Below are 24681 nucleotides of genomic sequence, written 5' to 3'. Positions count from 1 at the left end.
GTCGAGACAGCTGCTGTTCTTGTCCCCATTCTACAGACAGGGCAACTGAAGCTTGGGGAATCGTCCCCAAGTTATCCAGCTAATAAGTGGCAGACCAAGACTGAATGGAGGTCCCCATGACTCAACTTTTGCCTCTAGTGAGAGTAAGGAGTAAGACATAGAATCAACAACAACAACAAAAACAACAAAAACACAAGCATCCAGACCCAGCTACGTAATTTGCAGAGCCTAGTGCAAAATAAAACCATAAGACCCCTTGTTCAACAATGATTAATTCTACAATGGTGAGAGCTGAGCATTAAACCCAGTGTGGGATCCCTCTGAGTGACTCCAAGGGTTACAGCCCATGAAGCTGCTCTGCCTGTGCCCCTATGTGAATGTGCAGGACAGCAGTGAGAGTCATGGCCCATGAGTAACCATGGCTTGCCACCCCCCCCCATCCTACCCAGGTCTAGGTATGCTCTTTGCCTACCCAGAAGCTGCCCTTGGTAGTGCTACCGGTCCCTTGTTGGCTTAAGTCCATCAACCATCCAGTCATCTCAATGAGTAGCATCCCCTGGGCCTTGGCCCACTTAGAACTCGTGCAATGACAGGGAGGGGAAGCCCAGGCACAAACAAGCAGGAGCAGAGGGGACCTGCCTAAACAAAGACTTCTTCCTTGTGAGGGGGATTCAGGTGGCAGCAGTGGAGATCAGACCACTGCCTGGAAGTCAGAGGTCCAGGGTTGGACCCTTTTGAGCAGATTTCTTTCCTCTGAGAGTTTACCTCTGGCTATAAGACATCAGGGCTGTGCTGCATGGAGAACCCCTGGTGGGGCAGGATTATGCTCAGATGTGTAGCATACTTCAGGTGTAGTGGGTGGGGCCCCAGGGAGGTCCCCACAGACCCAGAGTCAGAAAGGAGAGGCAGACACTCACATAGAGGAGCAACAGGACACTCCGATGTCTTTATTGAGGTTCGAGCACAGCATGACAGTGGAAGGCATGCAGACAGGGCAGCAGGGCCCGGCCTAGGCGTGCCTCAGACGCACATGAGGAGACAGCTTGAGAGAAGGACTGAACCAACACCAGGGAGGGGCAGGGGGGAGGGCCGAGGCCAAGGCTGAAGGGGTCACCTGGCCTCTGCTATTGCACGCATCCTCTGGCCACAGGCCAGGAAGTACAGTATTGCAACTGGTCTCCTCTTGCCCGAGGTGTCCCCTTCTCAGACCCCTGAGCCAGATGGGCAGACAGACCCCTTTCCTGCCCGTCTGCCCAGCAGCATCTTTGAAAACAAATGGATGAAGGAGACAGAACAAATAAATCAAAAATGAAAGTGACAAAATGCCCCCCTCGATCAAGGACACAAATGGGGTGTTGGAAGGAGTGGAAGAGGCTGCAGAGGAGCCCCTGGAAGTCCCCCCACAACTGGGGTGTGGGGTGGGAGGTAGAACCCCAACCTGGGGTGGGGGTGGGCTAGTGGAGCAGTGACCCTGGGGGGCAGTCTGGCCGCCTACAGACTTCAACAGACCACCTGTTGACAGGGTAAACACCCCCAGAGAGTATCCTGGGACCACCCAGGTAGATGGGTGGTTCTCAGGTGCACTTTTCCTGGGACATTCCCCACACACAGTCAGAAGAAATAAGGAATCTTTGCGGGGGAAAGAGGATAGGAAACTTGGGGTGGGGAGAGGGTTCAGGGAGACATAGCCTACAAAGAAGACAGACCACCAATAGCACGTGCACTACACACAAGAGTATAGTATGTATGAATATAGATACTATATGTGCATATATATCTCTTCAATGTACAGTAGAACAGAACATCAGACCCAGATGGCTCTGGGCCCCGAGGGTCGCATGGGAGGTTTTCCACCAGTCTTGTGCAAACAAGGATATCTGAGTCTTTCCCAGTGAAAGATTCGTGCCTGGGTTCCAGAGTTTCCCTAAGCCTCTGGCTTTCTGTCTGTCTGCCTGTCTGTCTCACGTTGGTGCCGCTTTAAGAGAGGGTGAGGACTTCAGCCTGGGCATAGTTGGACGAGAGGGCGTCTTGGCAGGTCTCTGTGTTTAAAGAGCACAGGTGTGAGACACTGGGACGCACGCTTTCGGCTCAACATTGCCTTCTGGGGGCAAGGAGTTCAGCAAAAGAAAGGGAGAAACAAAGAGTGACATGTTAGAAGAAAGCCAGCAGCTAACCCACAGGCTGTGGGCTAAGGAGCAGGCCAGGAGCAGAGCTGGAAGGCATAGGGAACCCCAGGCCGAGAGGCCAGAAAGCATAGGGATGGGTTAAGGAATGAGGTGAGCCCTTCATCACCCCTCTGGGCCCAGGGGTTGCAGTGCATATCCACATCTGCTCCGGTAACCAAGCTCCAGAAACGACTAGGCTCTCAGGTCTTCAGAGCTGCAATGCAGTAGAAGGACCAGAACTCTACACCCTAGGAGGGAGGCAGTGGCGAAGCTTCTTAAGGGCAGCCTGTGGCTCATGGGACCCAATTACTGCCAGCCCTTAAGCTTTCCCCCAAATAGCTGCACGGCCCTCACCACCCTGGACTATTCCACTGTCCCAAGGAGCTGGTAAGGCTCTAGGATATGGAGCCACATCATGCCCAGCTCCTGTCCTCAACGTGGGAGGACAAGTCTCTGCAGAAGGAGAGCTTGCAGCCTTGGTTGGTGGTCAGGGAGGATGCATGTGCCTGTCTCAGGAGGGAAGACCAGCACATGGCATCTGAGAGCCCACCCCTCTGAGAACCCTTAAGGGCATCCCACCCTCAACCTGGGATGGCTGAGGCCTGGGCCTTCTCTTCCCCTACCTCCTAGTGATGGCACCGGCAGAGCAGCTAGGGGGGTTGGCCCAACAGTGTGATGGGAGTTCCAGCCCCTCCAGGTTGGTGCTGGGACAATTCCTGAAACTATTAGGTCTATGGTCCAGGGCAGGGATCAGAGTTGGCATCCAGACCTCACAAGCTTCTACCCTGGGGGAGCTGCCATGCCACACTGGAGAGCCATTATTTTTATGGGGAAAGTGTGTTCTCATCTTGGAGCAACACCATTTCCAACTCCTTAAGATTATGGGCCTCAACTACCTCCTTAAACACAGCCTGTTGGCCCACTCGTTTCTGGGCCACTGAATATAATTCTTAAAGAAATCAGAGAACATAAGGCCCTTCAGAGCCCCCTTTCTGAGGACAAGGAGAGGGCTGGGGTCTTCCCTTGTATTCCTAATGCAAATCTATGCATGTCACAAAACCCAGTCACGGGTCCCCTGCTTACTAAGGGAAGGGGAGTGTCTCTGGATTCCACAGACTTCTGGATCCGAAGATGCACTGGTGGGAATACCTAGTAAACCAAGAGGTCTAGGATGGGCGTGGTAGGAGGTGGGAGTCCCGGCAAGGCTGTGAAGTGTCCCTGGGTGCTCTGGAGAAAGAATGGCCTTAGGTGGCATTTTCAGTGACTTCCATGGGCTCTCCGTCATCAAGGGCCTCTTCCCAGGAATCTTTTTGTGAAATCTATCTGCATAAGCCACCAAGGGTGGGTCAGGGGTTTCAGAGGATGACATACGCTCAGGCCAGGGCAGAGGAGGCCCTTCTCTCTCAGATGCTCTGTGAAGGGCAGCCCTGGCTAAGGGGTGCACCCTGGAGCCCAGTCTTTCCTCCTCCGCTCCAGCCCGTCAGTCCTGGTCTTAGGCTGAACCGTCACCCACCCATTGGTGGCTCCTCACAGCCACTCCTCTCGGAAGCCTGGAGCTGAGAAACTGCCTCTAGGGTTCTCGGTAACCCTGCTACTGCCTGGAAGGTGAGGCTAAAAGCTCCTGCCTGGGCTGCTCCCTGCCCTATAGAAAGGGCCAAGTCCCAGCTGTGGGGAAAGGTTTCTAGAAGTCAAAGAAATGGGTGCAAGTCCAAGGAAAGTCACACTACACCGTCAGGTTCTGGGTGAGAGAGAGCCTTCTCCTGAGGAGCGAAGCCCAAGGCCTTGGGAGGGCCTGAGGCTAGTGCAGGTGGCGGCCTCCTGGGAGAAAGCCCAGCGGACTTGGGAGCTCTATAAACACTGTTCTTCTCCATTTCCCAGGGACCCGGGAAGGCCCAGAGGTCGAGAGAGGTAGCTGGGGGCAGACACCTACACAGCTCTCCCGCCAGCTGGGTCCTGTCTCTACCCTACCGAGCCAGAGAGCCAGGCGGGAAGTGTGGGAGCCCATCCCCCAAGACACTAGGGGCTCCAGCCTGGCACTGCTGCATCATGTTGCCCAGGGACATCTGTGCCCCCCACAGGGGTGCCGTGAGCATGCCCATCCCCGTAGGAGGAAAGAGGGGAGGAGGCGGTGGGTGCCGTGGAAACTTGGGCTCCTGACAACTTGAGGGCTGCCACAGAAATAGCCGCCTCAGCTCCCTGAACCAGAACGGCAAGTCAGAGGAGAAAATAGCTGTGGTGCCCGTGCTAAACCGGACACCTTGCTCAGCATGTCCCTGTCAGGCCACACCCCAGAGGCCTCTGCCAGGAGCTCTGCGGGGCAGGGCGGGACCTGTCATGAGGAAGCTGGACTTTGACACTTAGCCCTGGGGGGGGGGGGACGGTGCCAGCATCTCCATCCTGCTCCACAGGCTTCCCATCACTTAAAGCCTGCATCACTTATAGGGGCCTGTCCCCTTCTGAAGAGTGGTCACATATATGAGGCCCCTATAGGATCTCTTTTCAAATCGTTTGGGTCACTTTATTCTGACAGCAAATGGCAGGCAGGCCCCACAGATCACAGCAAAGCTAGAGTGTCCCACTCTATCTTGAACGGACCTTTATGAAAGGGACATCCCACATCTGCTCAGGGGTGAGGGAAGCACTTAAAAGGGGGTGCTCCTGGCACAGGTTTTGACTGTACCCTGAACCCAAGGAAATAATCAGATCTTTCTGTCCAGGCCACCTTTTGGGGTGGCCCTAGATTTTCCCAGCCTCCTGCCAAGGTCCCCAAAAAACTGTCTTGCCAAGCCTATCTTTGCCACCCTGGGGGAACAGATATGGACCTTCCTTAGTCACTCCTTCCACAAAGTTGCATAATCTGACTCTAAAAATTGCCAGGCGCACGGCTCTGCTGTCAGGTCTCATGCCCATCAGGTGAAACAGGAAATGTCTGGGCCGAGGCCTTTGTTCCTGGGTCCTGCGCTGAGGAGGGCTGGGTTGGCAGGTGTGGGCCTCCCTGGGAGTGGCACGAGCAGGTGCAGGTGGGATGGCTTCTGTCTCCTTGCTTCCCCTCAGCTGTCCCTGCGCAAGGTGTACCCCTGCTCACCCAATGACTCACAAACCTGTTTGCTCCCAGGCTCGTTAGGTAAATGAACACACTTAATTATAGAAATTAGATGAGTCTCTGGTTCTGGCAGGAATACAGAGCACAGAGGCTGGGTGGGAGCGGCAGGTGACTCACAGGCAGGGCTGGGAATCTGAGAGAGCAGGAGAGGGAGGAAAAACTGTCGCGGAAGCAGAGGAAGCAGTGTGGAGAGAGAGGCTGCAGTACGGGATGCAGATGGGATGCCGGGTGCTGCCGCTGGGTGTCACCCACTGAATCGGGGCACAGGCCTCCCTGCACCTAGGCACCCGGCCCATGGCTCGTGCCAAGTTTGGGGCTTTGATTCTAGGAACGCCCACCTGCATCCCCAGGCCACAGGGGAAACACCAGGTCTCTTCTCCCAGGGCAGCACTGCCTGCAGGCACTGCTCTTCCAAGGAGTCAGACCCCCCTCGAGGGCCACAGAGATGCCCCACATGACATCTTGGTGTGGGATGGACAGGCAGACAGACAAGACAGGCTGCTTGGTTACTGGTTAAAGGCCACGAGAAATGGAAAATGCATTTGTGGTGATTAAAAATATTAAGGTCGGCATGGCTCTCTGGCAAGGCTGGCTAGTGGCGGGTGCACGGTGCACCACCTTCTGAACCATGGGACGCTGAGACAGAGGCAAGGCCCAGAGACGCAGGTCCTGTGTATGCCACTTCAATGGCTCAGAGGAGACCATACTGGGGGGGTAGAGTAGGAGCTCTGGGAATAACCTCCCCCCTGCTGTCAGGCTCCAGAGCTGAACATTTTGGGGAGCTGAGTGCTAGGCAGGGACACTCGGGGACCTGAATCTCCATCCTGATGGCGGTTCCCTCCCATTGCTCCCTAAGGCCCCAGGAGGAATGGGGACACGAGTGTGCCTGCTCGGGTATGTGTTCCCCTGCCCAAAGCAAGGAAGGTCAAGGGTGTAGCTAAGGGGCCGAGTGGCCAGGTGGGGGGCTGGTGAGGGGGTGAAAGGGATGGGAGAGCAGGAGCTTTCTCGGAGGGTAGGGCGAGCTGTACCGCGACGCCAGTGGAGACAGCCCCAGACTGGTTCCAGCCGCTCCGGCTATGTTGTTTAGACTCCGGGACTTTTCGCAGCCTTGGTGAAGAAAAGGCATATGGGTCAGGGGGACGCAGCTCCTCACCAGAGCAGGTCTGTGGAATCCATGCTCCAGGGGACCCTGCAGGGCCAGTGCTGGCCCTAGGCTGGGGTCGAGAAATTTGTCCCTCCTGGGAGGGAATTCTTGACTCTCTGACCTTTTGGTCTCCTAGGTTCCTGAAGACAGACTCCAGAACCCCACACCCAGCTGCCTTTTATCCTATCCTGTCCCCAGATAAGTTCCTCAAGAGCTTCTTGATAGGCCAGCTCCACAAAGACCCTACAACTTCCAGCACCCAACCTAAGAAGCCCCAGTTAGCACCTGCCACCTTCCTCCCAAGAAGATGACTCTCTCTACCCAGGGGCACTGAACCACTAAGCCACATCCCCAGCCCCTTTTGTTATATTTTATTTTGAGACAGGGTCTCATTAAGTTGCTGAGGACCTTGCTAAATTGCTGAGGCTGCCCTCGAATTTGGGATCCTCCTGCCTCAGCCTTCCAAGCTGCTGGGATTACAGGCGTGCGCCACGGCTCCTGGAGGAGCTGACACTGGACACACAGGCAGCTTCAGGTTAATGATGAGGTCTGTGCCAGTGGCTGGAGAAGGCGGGGAACCCTTCTCTCCTGGTCCTACGTGTAGCTGAGTGCAGAAGGGTACGGCATGGGAGTGTGGGGAAGCTGTTGAGTGCACACTGAGAGTCTGGCAATGTTAACTCACGCTCACTTAGCAGGGCCTGTTTCCCAGCAACCCACCTGTTCCCTCTCGAAGGTCACTCTAATTGGCTGAGTTACATGCTTGTTGCCAAGAAGCACTGTGGAGGCATCTTGAAAATAGAGCAGCAAGGCCCCACAGGCACCTCAGAGAGATAGGGTGGTGGGACACAGGCTCCCCGGCTGCGTGCAGGTGCACGCGACCCCCTTTCATAGATTCAGCTGCTCCCAGGACCACGGGGTCCCTCCTGACTTGAGCCCTCACAGATTCTTCCACACCATTACTTGCACTGAGCACAGGGAAGGAAGCAGGGGTGCTTGGCACTTAGCTCTGTGTGCTCAAGTCCTCCATGGGGATAGGGCCCCCTCTGCCCCACATTCTAGGTCAGCAGGCTCCAGTTAGAGCAAGACTCTGGGTTTGTACCAGGGTGTGGTGGAACCACTATATGGTAGGGGGGAGAGGCAAGAGAGAAGGGCATGTCCAGGGCCTGAGGACTGGGGTCCTGGGGGAATAGCCAGGGGTGTCCAAGGTCTGAGCACACTCCATCTGCTGTCATTTAGTTGGGACCGCTGGGCCCTCTCCTTCCAGGTTAGATTGCTACTCCTGCTTCTACAAACCCAGACACATGTGCAGCAAAGCTGGACAGACCTCTCAGGGCCAGGGAAGGTGCTCTGGGAGCCTGCCTGGTCAGGGCAGCCAGGGGACATCCCCAGGGATCAGAGGCATGGCAGGTCATCTTTGCATCAGCCCCTGCCCCGCCCCCTCACACAACCCAGTCTGGGTCTGAAGTTTGGGGATAGTGAGAAGTAGCAGGTGGGAAATCTGACTGCGGAAGAAATGACCAGGTAATTTGGGAAGAGATTTGGTTGGGGCGGGAAGAGTCAGGGCCTGTCCTAGAACCAGGCAGGATTTCAGGGAGGTCAGGTCAGGGATAGGAAATACAAAAAGTGATCAGAAACTGGGCAGGAGAAGTGTCTCGGGACCCCTGGTTCTCAGCCACCTCTGGCTCTTGCCCATCCCTAATCATCTCTAGCCCCGTTTTCAGGACCAGAAGCCCTAGTTCCACAGCCCAGCTTCCGTCCTGCCGCTGGGGCCTGGTGATGGAATTCTAGCTTTCCTTCACATATAAGGAAGGGGCTACTCCCCGGAACTCTCCAAATCTTTCAGAACACTCAGGCCCACTCTCCCTGCCCACCTCCCTCTGGTCACCTCTGGCTCTGCCTTGAGAGGACCATCACCCCCGGGGGCTTGCAGATGTTGGTCAGCCTGCCTGGGCTCCAGGGCCCCTGTTAAGAATGGGAGGAATGGAATCTGACTCTCGAAGGTTGAGGGCCTCTCTGGGGACTGCTTGAGTGAAGAAGCCTTAGCTGGGCTCAAGGGAGGCCTAAGGAGAGGCTGGCAGTGACCCTTGGGCCAGGCGTGAAGGCAGCAGCAGGACTCCAAGGCAGAAAAGGTGATATGAATGAAGGGGCTGGGCCCTCAACCCTCTAGCACTGCTTGTCCCATGGCTCCTCTGGCAGGAGGCGCTCTGTGGACCCTTTTGGGATGCTGGGGGCCTTTCCAGTCCAGAGACAGCAGACCCCATTCTAAAAGCGGGGACGCACCCAGGGCAGAGGAGATGGTGGCCACGGGCTCAGGGGAGTGGGAGACCTCAAGCTCTGTGGGGAGGGGTGGGGAGACTCAGCTCTGCAGGGGCTCCCCACCGGCCCAGCCCGGGGAACCATACCTTTGCGGACACTGCCATCGGCACAGGCATAGTCCCCAGCACTGAGCAGGAAGCAGGCAGCTGCCTTCTTGTTTCTGTCCCGTGTGCCAGAGCGACGCAGGGCCCGGCGCTCCTCGGGGGTAGGGGCGGAGGCCAGGGGCTGGGTGAGGCCAGCTCCCTCCTCGTCCGACAGCACTGCATTGGCGTCACCATTCTGCTTAGAGTCTGAAGGGAGCAGACAGGAAAAATGGGGGAGGGGAGGGCTATAGGGGCTGCCTGGGCCTTCTCTTTCTCTCTCTTTGGTACTGGGGATTGAACCCAGGGGCGCATCACCACTGAGCCACATCCCCAGCCCTTTTTTATTTTTTTATTTAGAGACAGGGTCTCTGTTATAGTTTGGATGTGAGGTGTCCCCCCATAGCTCACACGTGAGAGAATGGAAGAGGGTTCAGAGGAGAATTGATTGGGTCATGAGAGTGTCAATCCCATTAGTGAATTAACCCACTGATGGGGATTAACTGAGTGGTAACTCTACATTTGTATCAGGCAAGTGGAGACTTCTCTCTCTGCTTCCTGATCATCACGTGAGCTGCTTCCCTCTGCTACACTCTTCCACCAGGATGTCCTGCCTTGCCTGGAACCCTGAAGAATGAAGCTGACTGTCTATGTATGGACAGAGACCACTAAAGCCAGAAGCCCCCAAATAAATGGTTCCTCTTCTACAATTGTTCTTGTTCAGGTCTTTTAGTCATAGCAGCAAAAAAAAAAAAAAAAAAAAATCTAAAACAGTCTCACTGAGTTGCTTAGGGCCTCGTTAAGTTGCTAAGGCTAGCTTTGGACTCACAATCCTCCTGCCTCAGCCTCCCAACCTGCTGGGATTACAGGCATGTGCCACCGTGCCTGTCTGCCAAGGCCTTCTTCATAGGGCCATCTGTGTCTCAGACCCGGACCCAGGATGTCACTTGCTCAACCAGAAGAAGGGGCCTAGAATCACTGAGAGGAAATATTCCAGGAGCCAGGAAATAGGCTAAGAGTTGGATGCTGTGCTTGATCTGCACAGCTTCCCTCCCAGCCTCAACCCGAAGTCTTCCCTGAGGGTGAAGCAGAGCAGGACCCTCAAATGATGTCCACCACTCCTAGTGCTGTTCATGACTCTCTCCCTGCCTCACCTAAGGCAGTTATTCTTGCCTACCATGCACTTAGACTGAAAGTACCTAAAGGACCCGGAGCTCTCTGCTTGCAGGGCTCCCATGTTTGCAAAGACACCATGCAGAAAAGGCTTCAATTCAGCTCTGTGGTTTTTAGCCCCAACTCTTTGCCTTGGTAAGGGAATAAGTAGTACAGGTGAGCTGGGCCCTTGGATACAGAGAAGTGAGGTCTGAAGACAGTGGCCTGGCCACTGGCCAAGCAAGCCATTGATGTGACTAGCCATCATGGGCGGCCAAAGGTGTGGCTGACAGGGCTTCAGTGAAGTGCAACTGAGGAGCCCCCCTAAGAACCTCTCCATGTTCGGATGTGAGGATTGGCTCTGAGCCCAGCAGGGGCCTTGGAGTACAGCTGATACCCCTGAGAGACTTACATTCAGGGTCAAGAAGCAGGTACCATGCTGGTGGGCGGGGAGGGGAACCTGGTGGGTGCTGTTCTATCAGGGTCTTCTATAAAGGAAAACCCAAGCCCATGATGGGCACATGCCCAAAGGCCACAGGTTCCCACTCAGGTACTCCATGGAGGATGAATCTTGCTTTGTCCCAGAGGTTAGCCAGGAGCTGCTGCCTCAATCTCTGGCCCAAATCAGTCCCTGGGGCCCCAGCATCCAATAGCCCCCCCCCCCTCACACTAGGCATCCCACATCTCCCCCAGGAGCCCGGGCATCCTGACCATCAGGTGCCAATGCTCTGCAGCCTAACTCCAGGTTGCTGGAGATTGAGAGCTTTCCCATCCTGGTCCGACCCAGATGGAAGTGAGCTCTCTGGCCTTCTCAATCCTTGAAAGACAGGGCACAGAGATCCTTCCGAATGCAGATACCAGTTTGTTCCACCTTCGTCTGCTTCCCAAGACTGTCTGGGCTTCTCCTTCCTCAGTCCTCTTCCATCCCATGTTCAACCCTGAGCCTGAGACTCAATCTAGCTTGTGCTGAACAGAAGGCAGCCTCCCACTGCTGTTACGTTATCGCATTTATTAGGCCAAGACACACCAGACTTGAATGTTTGGAAAGAAGTGATTCATGTGTTGATGCACCTTGGAAGAACAGCTGTCTGCTCTTTGGCTAATAATGACAGCTCCTGACATTAGTAAAGTGGTTTTAACTTCTCAAAGTGCTCTTATACCTATCATTTGGATCTCATCAGGGTCTTGGGGGGTAGAATATTGATACATCACTCCTATTTTACAGAGAAATCTATGCCCAGAGAGGGTATGACACTGGCACATAGCACAGCAGCCAGGAGGGGATCAGAAACCAGGGCTTTCAATATACACACCCAAGCACACTACCAAGCCCAGTGTACACTGGGTGGAATACTAATCCCACAGATCCCCATTGTTCAGGAAATTCAGAAAGCAAGAGGATGAAGTTGGCTTTGATACTTTTGTCTTCATAAAGGCACATCTTATACTCATATTAAAGCAAAGCCTCTAATTCCAAGGGGACCTGGGGACTGCCTCAACCATGGGGAGGAGAGAGACCCTCCATCCCAGTCCCTACTCACCTGCCCGTTTCCTCTCTACCACACCCTCTTCCCGGGCAGGGGGGCTGGTATCACTGTAGGTGCTGTCCCGGGGCGAGGTCTCCTCCGACTTGCAGTAAATGGGTGACTCGAGCTGGGGTGGCCGTGGCACATGCTTCTTCCGTTTCTTGGGCAGCTTCTGCTTGGCCATAGCCAGGGAGTAGTACATGCCGAAGTTGTTGACGATGACCGGCACAGGCATGGCGATGGTGAGCACTCCGGCCAGTGCACACAGCGCCCCCACCAGCATGCCTGACCACGTCTTGGGGTACATGTCCCCGTAGCCCAGTGTTGTCATGGTGACCACAGCCCACCAGAAGCCGATGGGGATATTCTTGAAGTCGGTGTGGTCATTGCCCCGTGGGTCAGAGGGCCTGGCACCGATGCGCTCGGCGTAGTAGATCATGGTGGCAAAGATGAGCACGCCCAGGGCCAGGAAGATGATGAGCAGCAAGAACTCGTTGGTGCTGGCGCGGAGCGTGTGGCCCAGCACGCGCAGCCCCACGAAGTGGCGTGTGAGCTTGAAGATCCGCAGGATGCGCACGAAGCGCACAACGCGCAGGAAACCCAACACGTCGCGGGCTGCCTTGGACGACAGACCGCTCAGTCCCACCTCCAGGTAGAAGGGCAGGATGGCCACAAAGTCAATGATGTTGAGCAGGTTCTTGACAAAGTCCAGCGTGTCGGGGCAGCACACGATGCGCACCAGGAACTCCAGTGTGAACCACAGGACGCACACGCCCTCGATGTAGGTGAGGATGGGCTCCGTCTCCACCTCCCGCCGGAAGCGCACACTGGTGATATTCCCCACCCGGTGGATCTCCGTCACGTTGCGGTCGATGTTGAAGGCCTCGTGAGTCTCCAGGCAGAAGGTGGTGATGGAGACCAGGATGAAGAAGAGGGAGGCGAATGCTACCACCTGTGGGCAGGGGATGAGAGCCAGGAGCAGCAGTCAAGAATGGACAGCCCCACTGGGGACAGGGACCTCTGCTCGTGGAAGGTACGCACACAGGGCACCAGTCAGTGTGTTAAACAAGAGGGGCCATTCAGGCAGAGTCAGAGGCTGGAATTCTCTCCTTAGAGGGTCTCAGCTTCCTAATCTGTCATTGTACCCGGCAGACAGAGGCTGCTGTGTGGAAGCAGCAAGTCATGGAACTGCAGCTGCCTGGCCTTGCCTAGGACAACTCTGCCCATCCCTTTAAGGCTTGTCAAACTGTAAAGAATGTCCAGACCAGCTTCAGATCCTGTCTCAATATGATTCTGTCTCACGGAGCTTGGGGAAGGACCTGCAATTCTGCCTTTCCCACAAGCACTCAGGAGAGGCCACAGCGGGAGTAACCAGAGCAGTGGTCCTAGAAGACAGCTCCTGGACCAGAAGCAAGAGGTCCCTGGGATCTGGTTAGAAATGCAAATTGCAGGCCCCACCCAAACCTACTGACTGAGAAGTGCCAGGGGTCCAGGGCCCAGCAGTCTGTTTCAGTAAAAGTTCCCAGGGAATCCTGATGCACACATAGGTTTGAGGCCCACTGCTTTAAGGGAGGCCCCAAAGAATGACCCAAGGACTCCTTCTGCCAGCCAAGCCAACAGCTCCAGCCATGAGGCACCGTAAGCCAGTCTTAGCTCCTCTTTCTAGCCTCAAGGATGCCTAGGTGACATCACAGATACCAAGGAAGCCCCAGAAGGAAGACAAGACAACATGCACTCTGGCAGGAGTGGTCCACCCAGAATCACCAGTTTTGCCTCTTCCCACAAACTGACATTTTCTGGGACATTCAGATCCAAAGGAAAATGAACTGTACCCACCAGGATCAGAGTGGCAGTGGCTGATCCCAACAACTGCTGGGATATCAGCTAGAATGGCGACAGTGGCACTTGGCAGAGGAATGGCTGGGCTTAAGTGTCTGATCATTATGAATGGAGATGAAATGCATGTGTAATAACACCAATTACGGAGCCTTCATCTGTTATTCATGCCATGCCATTCAACACTGTCGGGAGCCCGTTGTTGGGGACTGTTCTTCAGCCCTTGCTGCCTCCTGTCCTGGTTGGTGTGTGTGAGTTGAGCTTCCTCTCTGAGCAGAGGGCTGAGCCTAAACAGGGGATGAGGGAGGTCTGTGTCCCCAGGACCATTTGGCAAGCCCATGCCCGCCCCTCCCAAACTCCACCTGCCGTGGCCTTCACTGTTGAAGGAGGATTCAGACCTGACTCTCAGAGGGGTTTTCATCTTGGGGAATCTGCATTGGAAGTGGAAGGGGAACACCCTTTTCTTAACATTGCAAAACAGCAATGCAGAAAATAGGGGGGGTCCATGAAAATGAGAAGAAGCCACACTCTGAGGGCCTCCGGAGCAGCAGCAAGTCTGAGGGAACTTTGGACCTAGATATCCATCAGCTGTCTATTCTATGTCTGGGGTACTGTTAGGAGTTCTGTATGTGTCACCACCTTCAATCCTTCCGGTGATGCAGGAGGCAGGCCTCAACCTATTTTATGCAGGAGGAACTGAGGATCAGAGAGGTTACACACTTGTCTCAGGTCACATAGCCCAGAAGAGGTACAAACCAGACTTGAACTGTAAACAGTTTAGAGTCTACCTTCCCTTCCCATCTCACTGTCTTCACTGGGCAGGGTCAATTCTCTCATGCTTGCTATTTCGTATCCTTGGGGATGCATACCTTGGACGTGGGGCAGATCCCCTATCACATGCTATGATGTACCTCATTTACACTTGAGCTTGGATCAGAAACAGCACACAAGGAGAAGTCTGGAGAGGGAGTGGGCCAGACACACCTCTACGTTTTAGCTTTGCCCGGAGTGTCTTCTGTCTGCTTCTCCCTGGGAAGGTCCATTTCAAGTGTCTTTTCTGGGCTCATTTTTTTCTCCTCTGAGGAATGGGCTGCCCAAACAGTGCAGGCTGACACGGGCCCAGGGAAACGGCTCCAGCCTGTGGCCTCTGCCTGCCAGGGGTGAGATGAGCTGGTGGGAGCACCTGCCGGGGGCCCTGGCAGTGTTGGGCATGTGGGGACAGCACGTCCAGTTCTGAAGCATGGGAAACAGGCGCCCTCTCTGAGGGAAAGTTAGCCAGGAGAGTCGTCCCCCCTGGGAGTCCAGCGTAGGTTAATTAGTGATTTGGAAAAACAAGCTCAGGAAGAGCTGTCAAGGGGCAGAGCACAGGGAGCAGAGATGGAGGAAGGACGGTAAGACCACTCCCTCGCCCACAGGGCCAAGGAGCCTTCCCACTCCCTTCTGCTGCTTGGGGCCCCTGCAGCAGGTCGGGAACCTTTCAAGCCCAGTAGGCACAGCCCACCCTCCCAGTCAGGGAACAACCCCCTGCTCTAGCTATCTTTACTCACTTTTGCTCTTTTTTTTTTTTTTGAACCGGGGATTGAACCCAGGGGCATTTACCCACTGAGCCTCATCCCCAGCCTTTTTTATATTTTATTTAGAGACAGGGTCTCGTGGAGTTGCTTAGCACCTTGCTAAGTTGCTAAGGCTGGCTCTGAACTTGTGATCTTCCTGCCTCAGCCTTCTGAGCCGCTGGGATTACAGGCGTGCACCATTGTACCCAGCTTGCTCTTGTTTTTACAGGAAGGACTGTCCCCCACATTACTCTAAGATTACAGTTCCCCTTCAGGACCCATGTTCTCCCCTAAGCTACTCCCCATACTCAATTATTTCCTAAGCAGTTGACTTGCTTGTAACTGGTGCTTTGGGCCAGGCCTCCCCCAGGGGGCAGGGATACTGCTTTCTTTCCCCAAATTCCCTTGCATGGGGGTTGCCCAGGACAAATGGCGTCATATAAGAGGTGGCTGCTGCATATTGAGTAAGTGCTCAATAAAATGGTGACAGAGATGAGATGTGAGGGTCCCCCAGGAGATCCCTGCATGCAGCTTCTGATATTGCAGAATCCTGGCTTTTTAGAAGTGAAAGGTCATCCAAAAGTCATCCAGTAAAACTCCCTTTCTGCTTTTACAGATGAAGAAACAGAGCTGAGTGAGGTGGAGTACACCTGTAATCCCAGAGATTCTAGAGGCTGAGGCAGGAAGATTGCAAGTTCAAGGTCAGACTCAGTAATTTAGTGAGACCCTGTCTCAAAATAAAAAATAATGGAAGGGGTTGAGATATAGTACAGCACCCCTGGGTTCCACCCCCAGTATCACAAAAAAGAAAAAAAAAAAAACGTAAAGAAAAAAAGGACTCAGGCCCAACAGAAGGGATTTGTCCAAGTATCTACCAGGGGGTGTGGGGGTGGGAGCTGATGCCATCAACCCTCTCCTTAGGTTATGGATTCTGCTGGAAATCAAAACTGCCCCAGCACAAAACTGCTGGTGTGACCTGGCTCTCCTGGTGGCAGCTTCTCTCCTGCCAGCTGGGAGGACACAGGAAGACCTCCATTCCCCTGGGCCTCCTCAGACACATGCTGGCCACTGTGTCCTATAGGGCACCCTCCCATCTCCAAAGCTCAGGTATTCCAACTAGATGGTCAGCCCTATTACCAGCCTCCTCCACCAAACCACCCTAAGGCTGTCCTGGAGGAAATGTAAGGTCACACTCTGGGTTCAATTTGGGCTCTGCTATCATCCTAGGAGAATTTTTGCGGATTTCTTAGCCTCTCCTAGCCTTAGGGTCTTCATTCATAGAAGGGAAAACTGAGCACTTACTATGTGCCAGACACAGTGGGGACAGCAGGAGAAAACCCAAACACCGCTGCCTCGTTAGAATGAAGGGAACTATTTACAAATAAGTAAAATACAGAGCACATCAGACAGTTTAAGTGTTTCAGAGAAAAAGAGAAGGTGTATGGTGGCGAGGGAGCTATTTCAAATAGGAATGACCAGAGGAGATCAAATGACAAGGGGATATCTGAAGAGAGACCAAAAGGGGTGAGGAAAGGAGTCACAGGAGGAGCCAAAACAGGGGCAGTGCAAAGGCACTGAGGCCACCATGTGCCTGGTGTGTTTCAGGGAGTGAGACCCACCTTATATAGTTATTTGAGGATTAAAAGAAACTATGCTTGTACAATCAGCACAGAGACTGTAGTGTCTCAGGAATCTGGCACAGGTTAGCTGAGGGGAGAGGTGACAGACACCAATCACTGGGAACTGAATACAATCACTGGGGGCCGAGAAGGGGAGCCCAAGGAAGGAGGGCCAGGGAGACAGATGGACAGATAAACAGAAGAAGACTCATGCCCAAAATCCTATATTAAGGATGAAGTGTAGGAGAAGGGAAAATTGAGAACACAGCCAAAGACACTTGCAGAGGAAGATCTGGGGGGGGGGGGAAGGGGGGGGCTGAGCCTCCTAGGGAAGTCAGATCCTAGTATCCAGGCTAGGACTGGGGTACCCTGGGGCTACAAAGCAGGAAAGGAGGGTGGTCTAACAAGGATGGTATCGGAGCTGTTCTGGGTTCCTGGACTGAGTGCCTACACTGAGGCCCAGTTCCCAGCTAAGGGGTGCTCCCCTGGGGGTTCCCCTAGGGACAAACCTGCCTCTGGCCGCAGCCTCTCTCAGCCTGAGCCAGCACACTCTGGTTCCAGTGTCAGGAGTCCACCTCTACTTCTGCCTGCCCTCTGCTGGGGGCACTGGGAGCCTCTCAGGGCCCCCCAGAGCCCATGAGTCCCATTCCAAAGCAGGACCACTGTCTGAGAACCTCCACTGGAGTCAACGGCGTTCCTGGTTACTGCTCACCCGTGTCCCATGCAGTGCCCCCTCTGCTGGGGCTGGTCTCCTGGCCAAGAAATGCCCCTTTCCCTAACTCGGCGGGGTATAGCACTACCCACATGGAGATTTTATTTATTTATATATTTATTTATAACCTGCCTTCTAAAAATTACTGAAGGGAGCTCAGTCGACCCAGCTCCACTTCTCTTTCCTCGCCACGTGGAGGGGGACTGCCAGCTCCCTCCTCTAGCCTCCTGTTGGACTTTATTTTTTATGACCCTGTGCCACCTCTCAGGATCCATCTAGTGTTACTGTGGTCCTTTCTCACCAGCTGTTTTCCCCTTGATGGCCCCCTGACCTGGCTCTCCTCAGGAGTGCAGACCACCTCCGACTTCTCCGCCTGCTTCTAAGAACCCAGCGGTGTCCACCATGTAGTTAAGTGCTCAGTAAGTGTCCTCTGAGGACTGGGACCAAGGTGACTGCCACTCCCTCTCCAAGTTCTGTTAGAAGATGGGTTCATCCGACCTTTTCATTGTGGCTAGAGGTGACAGAGGTGTGATCAGGAATAACCTCCAGGCATGGGGCTCTAGTTGACCACCCCACAGCCTGAAGAAAACCCCAGCAGGGTCATGGCACATGGACTGTGTCCAGGAAGCAAAGCTGGCATGCGTGTTCGGGTGCCCAGCACTCCACGGACACCATCCCTGAGGGGAAGGATCCAGGGGTCTGCCTGCTCCCAAGGCCCAGCTGTCTTACTCTGCTCCTGGGTGCTCTTCCCCTCACCCTGCTCTCCAAAATAGCCCAAGTTTATTTTATCCCCTCCTCCCCTCCACACCCCAGCCCAAATGGTGACAAACAGAAACACCTCATCATCCCAGGCAAGATGTTCAGAGACAAATGTTGGTCTGTTCAGAATGAGGAAGAAAAACACAAAACAAAACCCCAACCAGGAGGAAACGGAGGCTCCCGGAGACAGGGTCTGTGAAGAGGCGGCAACTTTTGGCCTGGCCCAAGCTCTGCAGCTCCTCAGGAGGCAGAGGGGCTGGCACCATCTTCCTGAGCCAGGTCCTAGCCCAGAGGGCACAGGATCAGTGAGTGCTGGCCCTCACTCGAAGCCTATTGGGACCACTGCAAGTCCCCAGGCAATGCTAGACCAAAGAAGCCAGGGACCTGCAGAGGGTCCCTGCATCTCTTCGCTGGAAGACCTGGGTTTCACTGCTTTGCCTGGACCAGGAGAAACTCAATGTTTACTCCTAAACAAGACTCACTTCTTTTTTCTTATGGAAGTCCCCCAGTAAGAAACAAGAGGCAGGGTAAAACTCAAGCAATTTCTAGGCGTAGAAATTAAGGACAGGAGGAATCGGGGGATGAAGCTCTTCCATGAGGACTACTCCTGAATCTTCCAGAAGCCAGAGATGTTCTCTGGGCAAGAGCCATGGGAGACAGTGGTAGGGGCATAGAATTGGACTCATGAGACCAGGATTTGGATCCTAATTCTACCATCAGTTGTGCCACCTTGGGCAAGCCGCTCTGTGCCTCAGTTTCCTTATCTGTACATTGAGTTTAATAATCCCTGCCTCCCCTGAAACTGAGGAACTAGGAGAAGAAAGCCTAGGCCATACACCTGCCACTCACTGGACCCTAAAAAGAAGAATCAGCTCTGGCTGCCCTCCCAGAGCAGCAGGATCCTGTGGACCACCTCCTCCATTCAGGAGGGAAAAAAATCTATCCAGAAACTGATTTAGTCAAAGGAGAAGGACACATGCTCCTCAATAGGACTGACAGCTGAGCTAAAACCAGCCCAGTTCCTGAGACTTCAGGAAAGAGAAGGGTGTCCCAGGCTTCCATTCTTTAGGCATCTGGACTTCTCTTTTCAGAAAAAGAGAAAGGAGTGATTCTGTAGCTCTGCGAAGCCACCTTAGGAAGCCCTGACTCTGACCAGGGCAGTAGGTAGTAGGGCAGGTGAGAACAAGACCAGCCTGCCCCTAACTCAGGACACAGAAACAGAACCACAGAGGCAGCTGCCCACGGTCCAGCTCCATCAGGGGTGAGCATCCCCGGCCAGGAGCCTGCCTGTAAGGGAGCAGCTCTGTGGGCCAGGCCGGTAGCTAGGCAACAGGCTCTCCTAATCAGCTCAGTTCACTTTCCATTTGTGTCTGTTTTGCTTTTGTCATAACACACTACTCAAACGACCGGAATGACTTGTGTGAGGGAACACCCTGGGTAGAGCACCAGTCCTCTACCCTCATGCGTCCTTCTAGGTAACATCCCAAGCCCACCACCCAAGGCGCTGCAGATCCCTCTCAGGGAGGCAGTGGCCATGAGTGAGGCAAGACATGCACACATACCCAGGAGCACAGGGCTAGGATGGGGAGTGTGACTGGTTTAGGGTCAATGGAAGGGGACAGTGTAGCCCCAGAATCTCCCCTGCATGACACTGTACCCTCAGGCCTAGAGGAGTGACAGAGCGAGTGTCCCTTCTGATCTCCCCATCTGCTCCTGGGTTTTCTGATGCCATCCACAAGAGGTACAGAACCTCAAAACACCCTGCAGGTCAGAGCATAAAACTAGGCACCTCTCCATGCTGCAAATAGCCTGGAGCAGTGGGAAGAGACCGTTGTGACCACGGGAGCAAGGGCTTGGAAGTCAGGGTGCTCTGGCTGTGATTCAAAGCTTGGCCACTATCTAGCTGCGTGGTCTCAGGCCAGTTGAATACCTGCTCACAGCCTCACACTGTTAAATGGGAATAATAGCCTTGTGGTAAATTCATTGGAAGGATTAGAGATTAATGTAAAGTATGTATAGCAAAATGTCTGCACAGGGTACCCAGTGAATAGCAGTTATTAGTTGTTAAAATTCGGTATTTCCACCTGTGTGTCCAGGAGCAGCTTGAGGCTTGCCTTTGCCTGCATTCCTTGGCAACAGGCAAGTCTTCTTTTGGCACACGCGACAGTCAGAGCTCCATACAGCTCCTCACATCAGTACTAACAACCCGAAGGCTGGAAACTAAGGGTGGTTTGCTGGTTCTATTACTTAAGTGTCTTTGGCAAGACACATGTTTCTGAATCCTGGTTTCTTCACTGATGAAATGGGAGAATTAATTCTGCCCTACCCCAAACTTCAGACCTCAGCAGGAATGCCCAAGCTGAAATGATTCATGCCCAAAGGGCAAAGCATCTTGGGTCCCTGGAGGACCCCCAAGGATCACACTAGGCTCTAAGCTTAATTATAGTGGCTTCTGGCTGGGTCATTCTGCAGTGGGTTGAGGAGAAAATAAGCTCATTGATGGTGCTTCCCCTTGCAATCCTGGCAAGAAGAACCCAGTGAAAAGTCCTCAGAGACACCAGAATGCTCAGAAATAGGACCTATCTCCCGGTTTCTCTTAACTACCTCTTGTCATTCCTCCTCAATTGTTTGTCCCTTTTCCCCATCTCTATCAGGCTAAATCTGCCTCGTTCCTGTCCAGCAACTTTGAAAGAGTCTGAATGATCTGGGCTTGTCACTCTCCCCTGGTGCAGACAGCCAAGAGCCAACACTAGCAGGGTCAGTGAACTGCATGTGATGCCCTTGGAACTCACAGCAGACCCAAGCCAGGGGCATTACTGTGCCCACATCTTCCGAGCTGGCTTCAGGGCTTCAGGACAAGACACCAAGGCAGCTGTGGTGGGAAGAGAGCTGAAAAAGATTCCTGACTTCTAGTGGCTGCTTGCAGCCCCAGTCCAGCATGCCATAGCCCCTGAGACCTCTGCTCCTCCCTTCTATTCCAGACAGGGGACGCATCTGCCTTGGTCTGGCATTTATGCCAATTTAGCCCCTCCCTGCAGCCCCATTCCCCAACCCTCTGTCCTCCCCTGGGTGGGGAAGTGGAACTTTTCCTTCCATGATTAGGATGAGATGCAGTCCAGACAATGCTTGGGGTGGGGGGCGGACAGGGCCCTGAGACTCATTAGCATAACAACTTGGTATGCCAGAGATACCAACCAGCTTTCACAGCAAGCAGTCCCCAGACCCATCATATCACTTTGCTCTTTCCTATCTCCCAAACAGACCCCAGCCAGGCTTTAGACTGTGGCCTTGAGATAAGACATTGGCTGGACAATTTTCTTTTTTAATGATTCTAAAGCCATCCTTTGGGGTTTTAGCTGCCCAAGCATAACAGGGTGAGTGTCTCCCTGATCATCCTCTCCCACCTATAATAAGGGTTAAGGAAAACCAGATTAATTTAGGGAAAGTGGTGAAGAGGGACTAGACCTTGCCTAAATAAACCTGTACTCCCCTCCCCCTCACACTCCCATTTGGAACAGTAACCTGAACCAGGGCTTTCTGGGAAGCCACTTTATGCAGCAGCAGTAAGAAAAGTAGTGGCAACAAATCTGGCATCATCACCAGGAAGCCTGTGGCTGGCCTTTGGCAGTGGGAGCCTGAGGAGCCTAGAATAGCAAGCCCTTCCGGTCTAACTCCCCTTATCCCAGCTGAGGCCAGGCCAGCTCAGGTATATAGAAAGTCTTGGGGCACAGCCTGTTCCCAAAGAACCAAGGCCCCTCCTCACCTGAACTGGAGGCCTGGGTTCTGGTCTCATCTCTGCCTCTCCTAAGCTCAGCACGCCGGAGGCTCTGTCCCTCTCTCTAAAATGCATAGCTGCCAACTCACAGAGATATTGGCAGGATTTAAGTGGGGTGACATGGAAAGGAAGCATCTAACAAAAACGAAAAAAAGAAAAGAAAATCCCAGTTTTCTTCTCTTAGTCCTGCCTCACCCCAGAAGAAGGCAATTCTAGTTCTCCAGGGCTATGGCCCTGTGGAGGAGTGGAGGGCAGCTGAAGATGGGGTGGCCTGTGCAAACCAAAGAAGGGATGAAGAGCTGTGGGCACCCCACTCCCTGGGGGGATGCAGCAAAGCAAGGCAGCTGGGATTGGGTCCAAGTAGTAAGTCAAGTGTGTGCAATCTCCTGATGGAGCGTGCAGGAGAGAGGGTGGGAGTGTGTAATTCCCCAGAGGGCCCTGGAGGGAGTTGGGAGGGAGGTGAGAACAGACTGGGTGGTAAGCTAGTCCTGTTGGGCTCTGCTCTGCCCCTACCCACCACCACCACCACGCGCCCCTTGCAGACACGAGAAGGGGAGACCGGGACTCCTGACACTTACCCTGGCCGCCCGGGAGGAGTAGGGATCCTCAAAGAGTGCCCACATGCGTGGTTGCCAGCCGCGGCAGCCCCCGGAACCGGCGCCAGGACCTCCGCCTCCCTCGTGCGGCCCCAGGCGCTGCAGGGCTAGCTCCCGCTCATCATCGCCGACCTCGTCGCTGGGCCCCGCTCCACCGCCACCCCCGTCTGGGCTTTCGAAGATGTCCAGCGCCTCCTCAGCGTCGCGATGCTGGCGGTAGGTCATCCAGCAGCAGGGCTCCACGTCGGTCTCGTCGATGCCCCAAAAGGTGAGCTCCTCCTCAAAGAGCGGCCCGCACACGTCGGCGGGGCAGTGCAGCTTGCCAGTGCGGTAGTAGTTGAGCACGTAGGCGAAAACGCCCGGGTGCCGATCGAAGAAGAATTCACATCCTCCGCCGCCGCTGCTGCCGCTGCTGCCCGCACCGCCGCCATCCGACTCCGGCCGGCCCCCGCCGTCGGGATCAGCCAGCCAGGCGAGGCGGGTGCCCGGCAGAGTGCGCAGGGTGCTGCGGTAGGTCTCATGTCGCGTGCCGCCCACGTTGATGATGATCTTCTCCGACGCCTCGCCCTTGGCCATCTCCTCCTTCAGACATGTTTTGGACGGAGGCTTGTTCCCCGACTTGCGCCCGCGGTAGGAGGAGACACACACCGAGCTGATCATAAGAAGCGCTGCGGGGCTCCGGCTTGGGGCGGCCGCTGCCCTCCAAACACCCTTCCCGAGGAGGCAGCGTCAGACGGGGGAGGGGGAGGAGACGAGGAGGAGGCAGGAGGCGGCGGCGGCCCCCTCTGCGGCTTGGCCCTGCCCCTGCCTTCCCCCCCGGGGCGCGTAGCGGGAGGAGTTGGGTTTCTCGGGCGCACAGGTGGTTGGGGTTTGGGTAGGCTACGCTGGGGCGGGAGGCAGGAGGTGCAGAGAGGACTCAGCAAGGGGCCCGGGGAGGTAGCGGCAAGCAGGCGAGGACGGGACACACAGACTCCCGCTCCGGGCCGGGGACACGCCCCCCCCTCACCCGACCAAAGACCAAGAAGTGCTCAGTCCCGGCACACTGCGAGGGTCCAGGGCACGCGCGCGCTCACACTCACAAGGGCCACCCTCCGGCTCCCAGACCGCGCGGAGCCCGGGAGCGGCCGGTTTCTCCGCGGCGGCGGCGGCGGCAGCGCAGCAGCAACAAGTCCTCCGAGCTGCTGCCGGGGCCGGGCCGACGATTTCAGGGCAGCCGGAGCTCGGCGGGCCCGGGCTGCGCGAGGTCAACACGAGGCGGCGGCGGCGGCATGTGGCCTCTTCCCCCCATTCATAAATTCAGCGCTGGGCAAGGATGGCGGGAGGGGCTGAGCGCAGCGGAGCGGACCAGCGGGTGGGGGCTGCGCAGGGCGAGGCGACTGTAAGAAAACAAGCGCGCCCGCAGGAGCGAGCCTCGGGTCCTGCATCCACGGCTGGGAGCTGCGCTGGGCTGGGCGCCGCGCTGCGGGGGCCGCGCCGCGGCGGGGGGGCCTCAGACGGGGCGTCCTGCGCGGCGCCAAGCCTGGGGGGCGGGGCCGCTCCGGGTAGCCGGGTTCTAGGTGCTGGCGAAGGAGTCTCCCCGGCGGCGGCCGAGAGGCCAAGGACACCTGCAGGCTTCTGGGGCCGCGCCGAGCGGGAGCCTCAGCGCAGCGCCCCGGCGCCGGGCTCCTGCGATCTGGCGGCGCCGGGAGCCGCGCCATCTACACGTCTGCCCATCTCCGGGCGGGGCGCTGGCCTTGGCTCGCGGCAGGGGGCGGGCGCTAGGTGGCCTCGGGAAGGGGGCGCCTGGGCACCGGTAGACCAGGACTCAGGGGGCTCTGCGTCTCCCTCCGGCGATGACAGCGGACTCCGCGCTTCAGTGGCGCCTTTTCCTCCGGGTCCCGCCTGGCCTGGGCGCGCCCTCCGCCGGGAGGGGTGGGCGGGGCGGGGCGCAGGGCGGACCCGGCTAGCTGCAGGGCCCCGGCGGCGAGCTCAGCCTTCCTCCGCGCGGCGGAGCCCAGCCGAGGCGCGTAACCCCCTCGCCGCCAGTGCCCAGCCTTGCGCGCCGCCCCTGCGCGCCTCCGCCACCATCCCCTCCCTCCGCCGCCCGGGCCCGCTCCCCGCCTCCCCCGAGCTAGCAGCTCCTCCCACTGCAGCCCGGGTGACACCCAAGCGCCCTCCACCCCCTAACCTCTAACCTCTGCCCACCTCTTATTGCAGAGCCTGTCGCCCCCCTCCGCGCAATGCTGGTTGCAATGATGCCGTTTCACTGCGGCTAACTGAAGACGGATGAGAGTGAAGATACGGTGTCTTGAGGAAGAGACTGCTCCAAACACCGTATTTGGGGCCTCCTGACCACCGTGCCCCTA

General features: G+C 55.7%; 1 protein-coding gene across 5 annotated transcripts; it reads right to left on the bottom strand.

Annotated features, from left to right (window-relative positions):
- Positions 1-918: 918 nt before the first annotated feature.
- On the bottom strand, positions 919-24283 carry Kcnc4 (potassium voltage-gated channel subfamily C member 4). 5 transcript variants are annotated; one of them, XM_026402809.2, is made up of 4 exons: positions 22319-24281; positions 11502-12438; positions 8815-9018; positions 919-1263 (listed from the first exon to the last, which is right to left on the bottom strand). In XM_026402809.2, the coding sequence occupies exons 1-4, from the start codon at positions 22994-22996 to the stop codon at positions 1010-1012; spliced, it is 2073 nt and encodes a 690-aa protein (XP_026258594.1). In that variant the 5' UTR covers positions 22997-24281; the 3' UTR covers positions 919-1009. The 5 variants fall into 5 exon arrangements, with proteins under 5 accessions (XP_026258594.1, XP_026258596.1, XP_026258599.1 ...); XM_026402811.2 differs by lacking the exon at positions 919-1263 and adding an exon at positions 1479-2039 and having other exon boundaries at positions 22319-24269; XM_026402814.2 differs by lacking the exon at positions 919-1263 and adding an exon at positions 1952-2098 and having other exon boundaries at positions 22319-24277.
- Positions 24284-24681: the final 398 nt, after the last annotated feature.

This window comes from Urocitellus parryii, chromosome 11 (genome assembly GCF_045843805.1).
Source record: "Urocitellus parryii isolate mUroPar1 chromosome 11, mUroPar1.hap1, whole genome shotgun sequence".
In the NCBI taxonomy this organism is placed as follows: domain Eukaryota; kingdom Metazoa; phylum Chordata; class Mammalia; order Rodentia; family Sciuridae; genus Urocitellus; species Urocitellus parryii.
Note: the sequence above shows the minus strand (reverse complement) of the source record. Positions and strands in the feature narration are given on the sequence as shown.

Coding starts and splice junctions, on each gene's coding strand:
- Kcnc4 (XM_026402809.2), bottom strand. CDS start 22,996: ATGATCAGCTCGGTGTGTGTCTCCTCCTACCGCGGGCGCAAGTCGGGG. Junction 12,439..22,318: donor ACTCCTCCCGGGCGGCCAGG/GTAAGTGTCAGG, acceptor CCCTGCCCACAG/GTGGTAGCATTCGCCTCCCT. Junction 1,264..8,814: donor CGATGGCAGTGTCCGCAAAG/GTATGGTTCCCC, acceptor TTGTTTTCAAAG/ATGCTGCTGGGCAGACGGGC.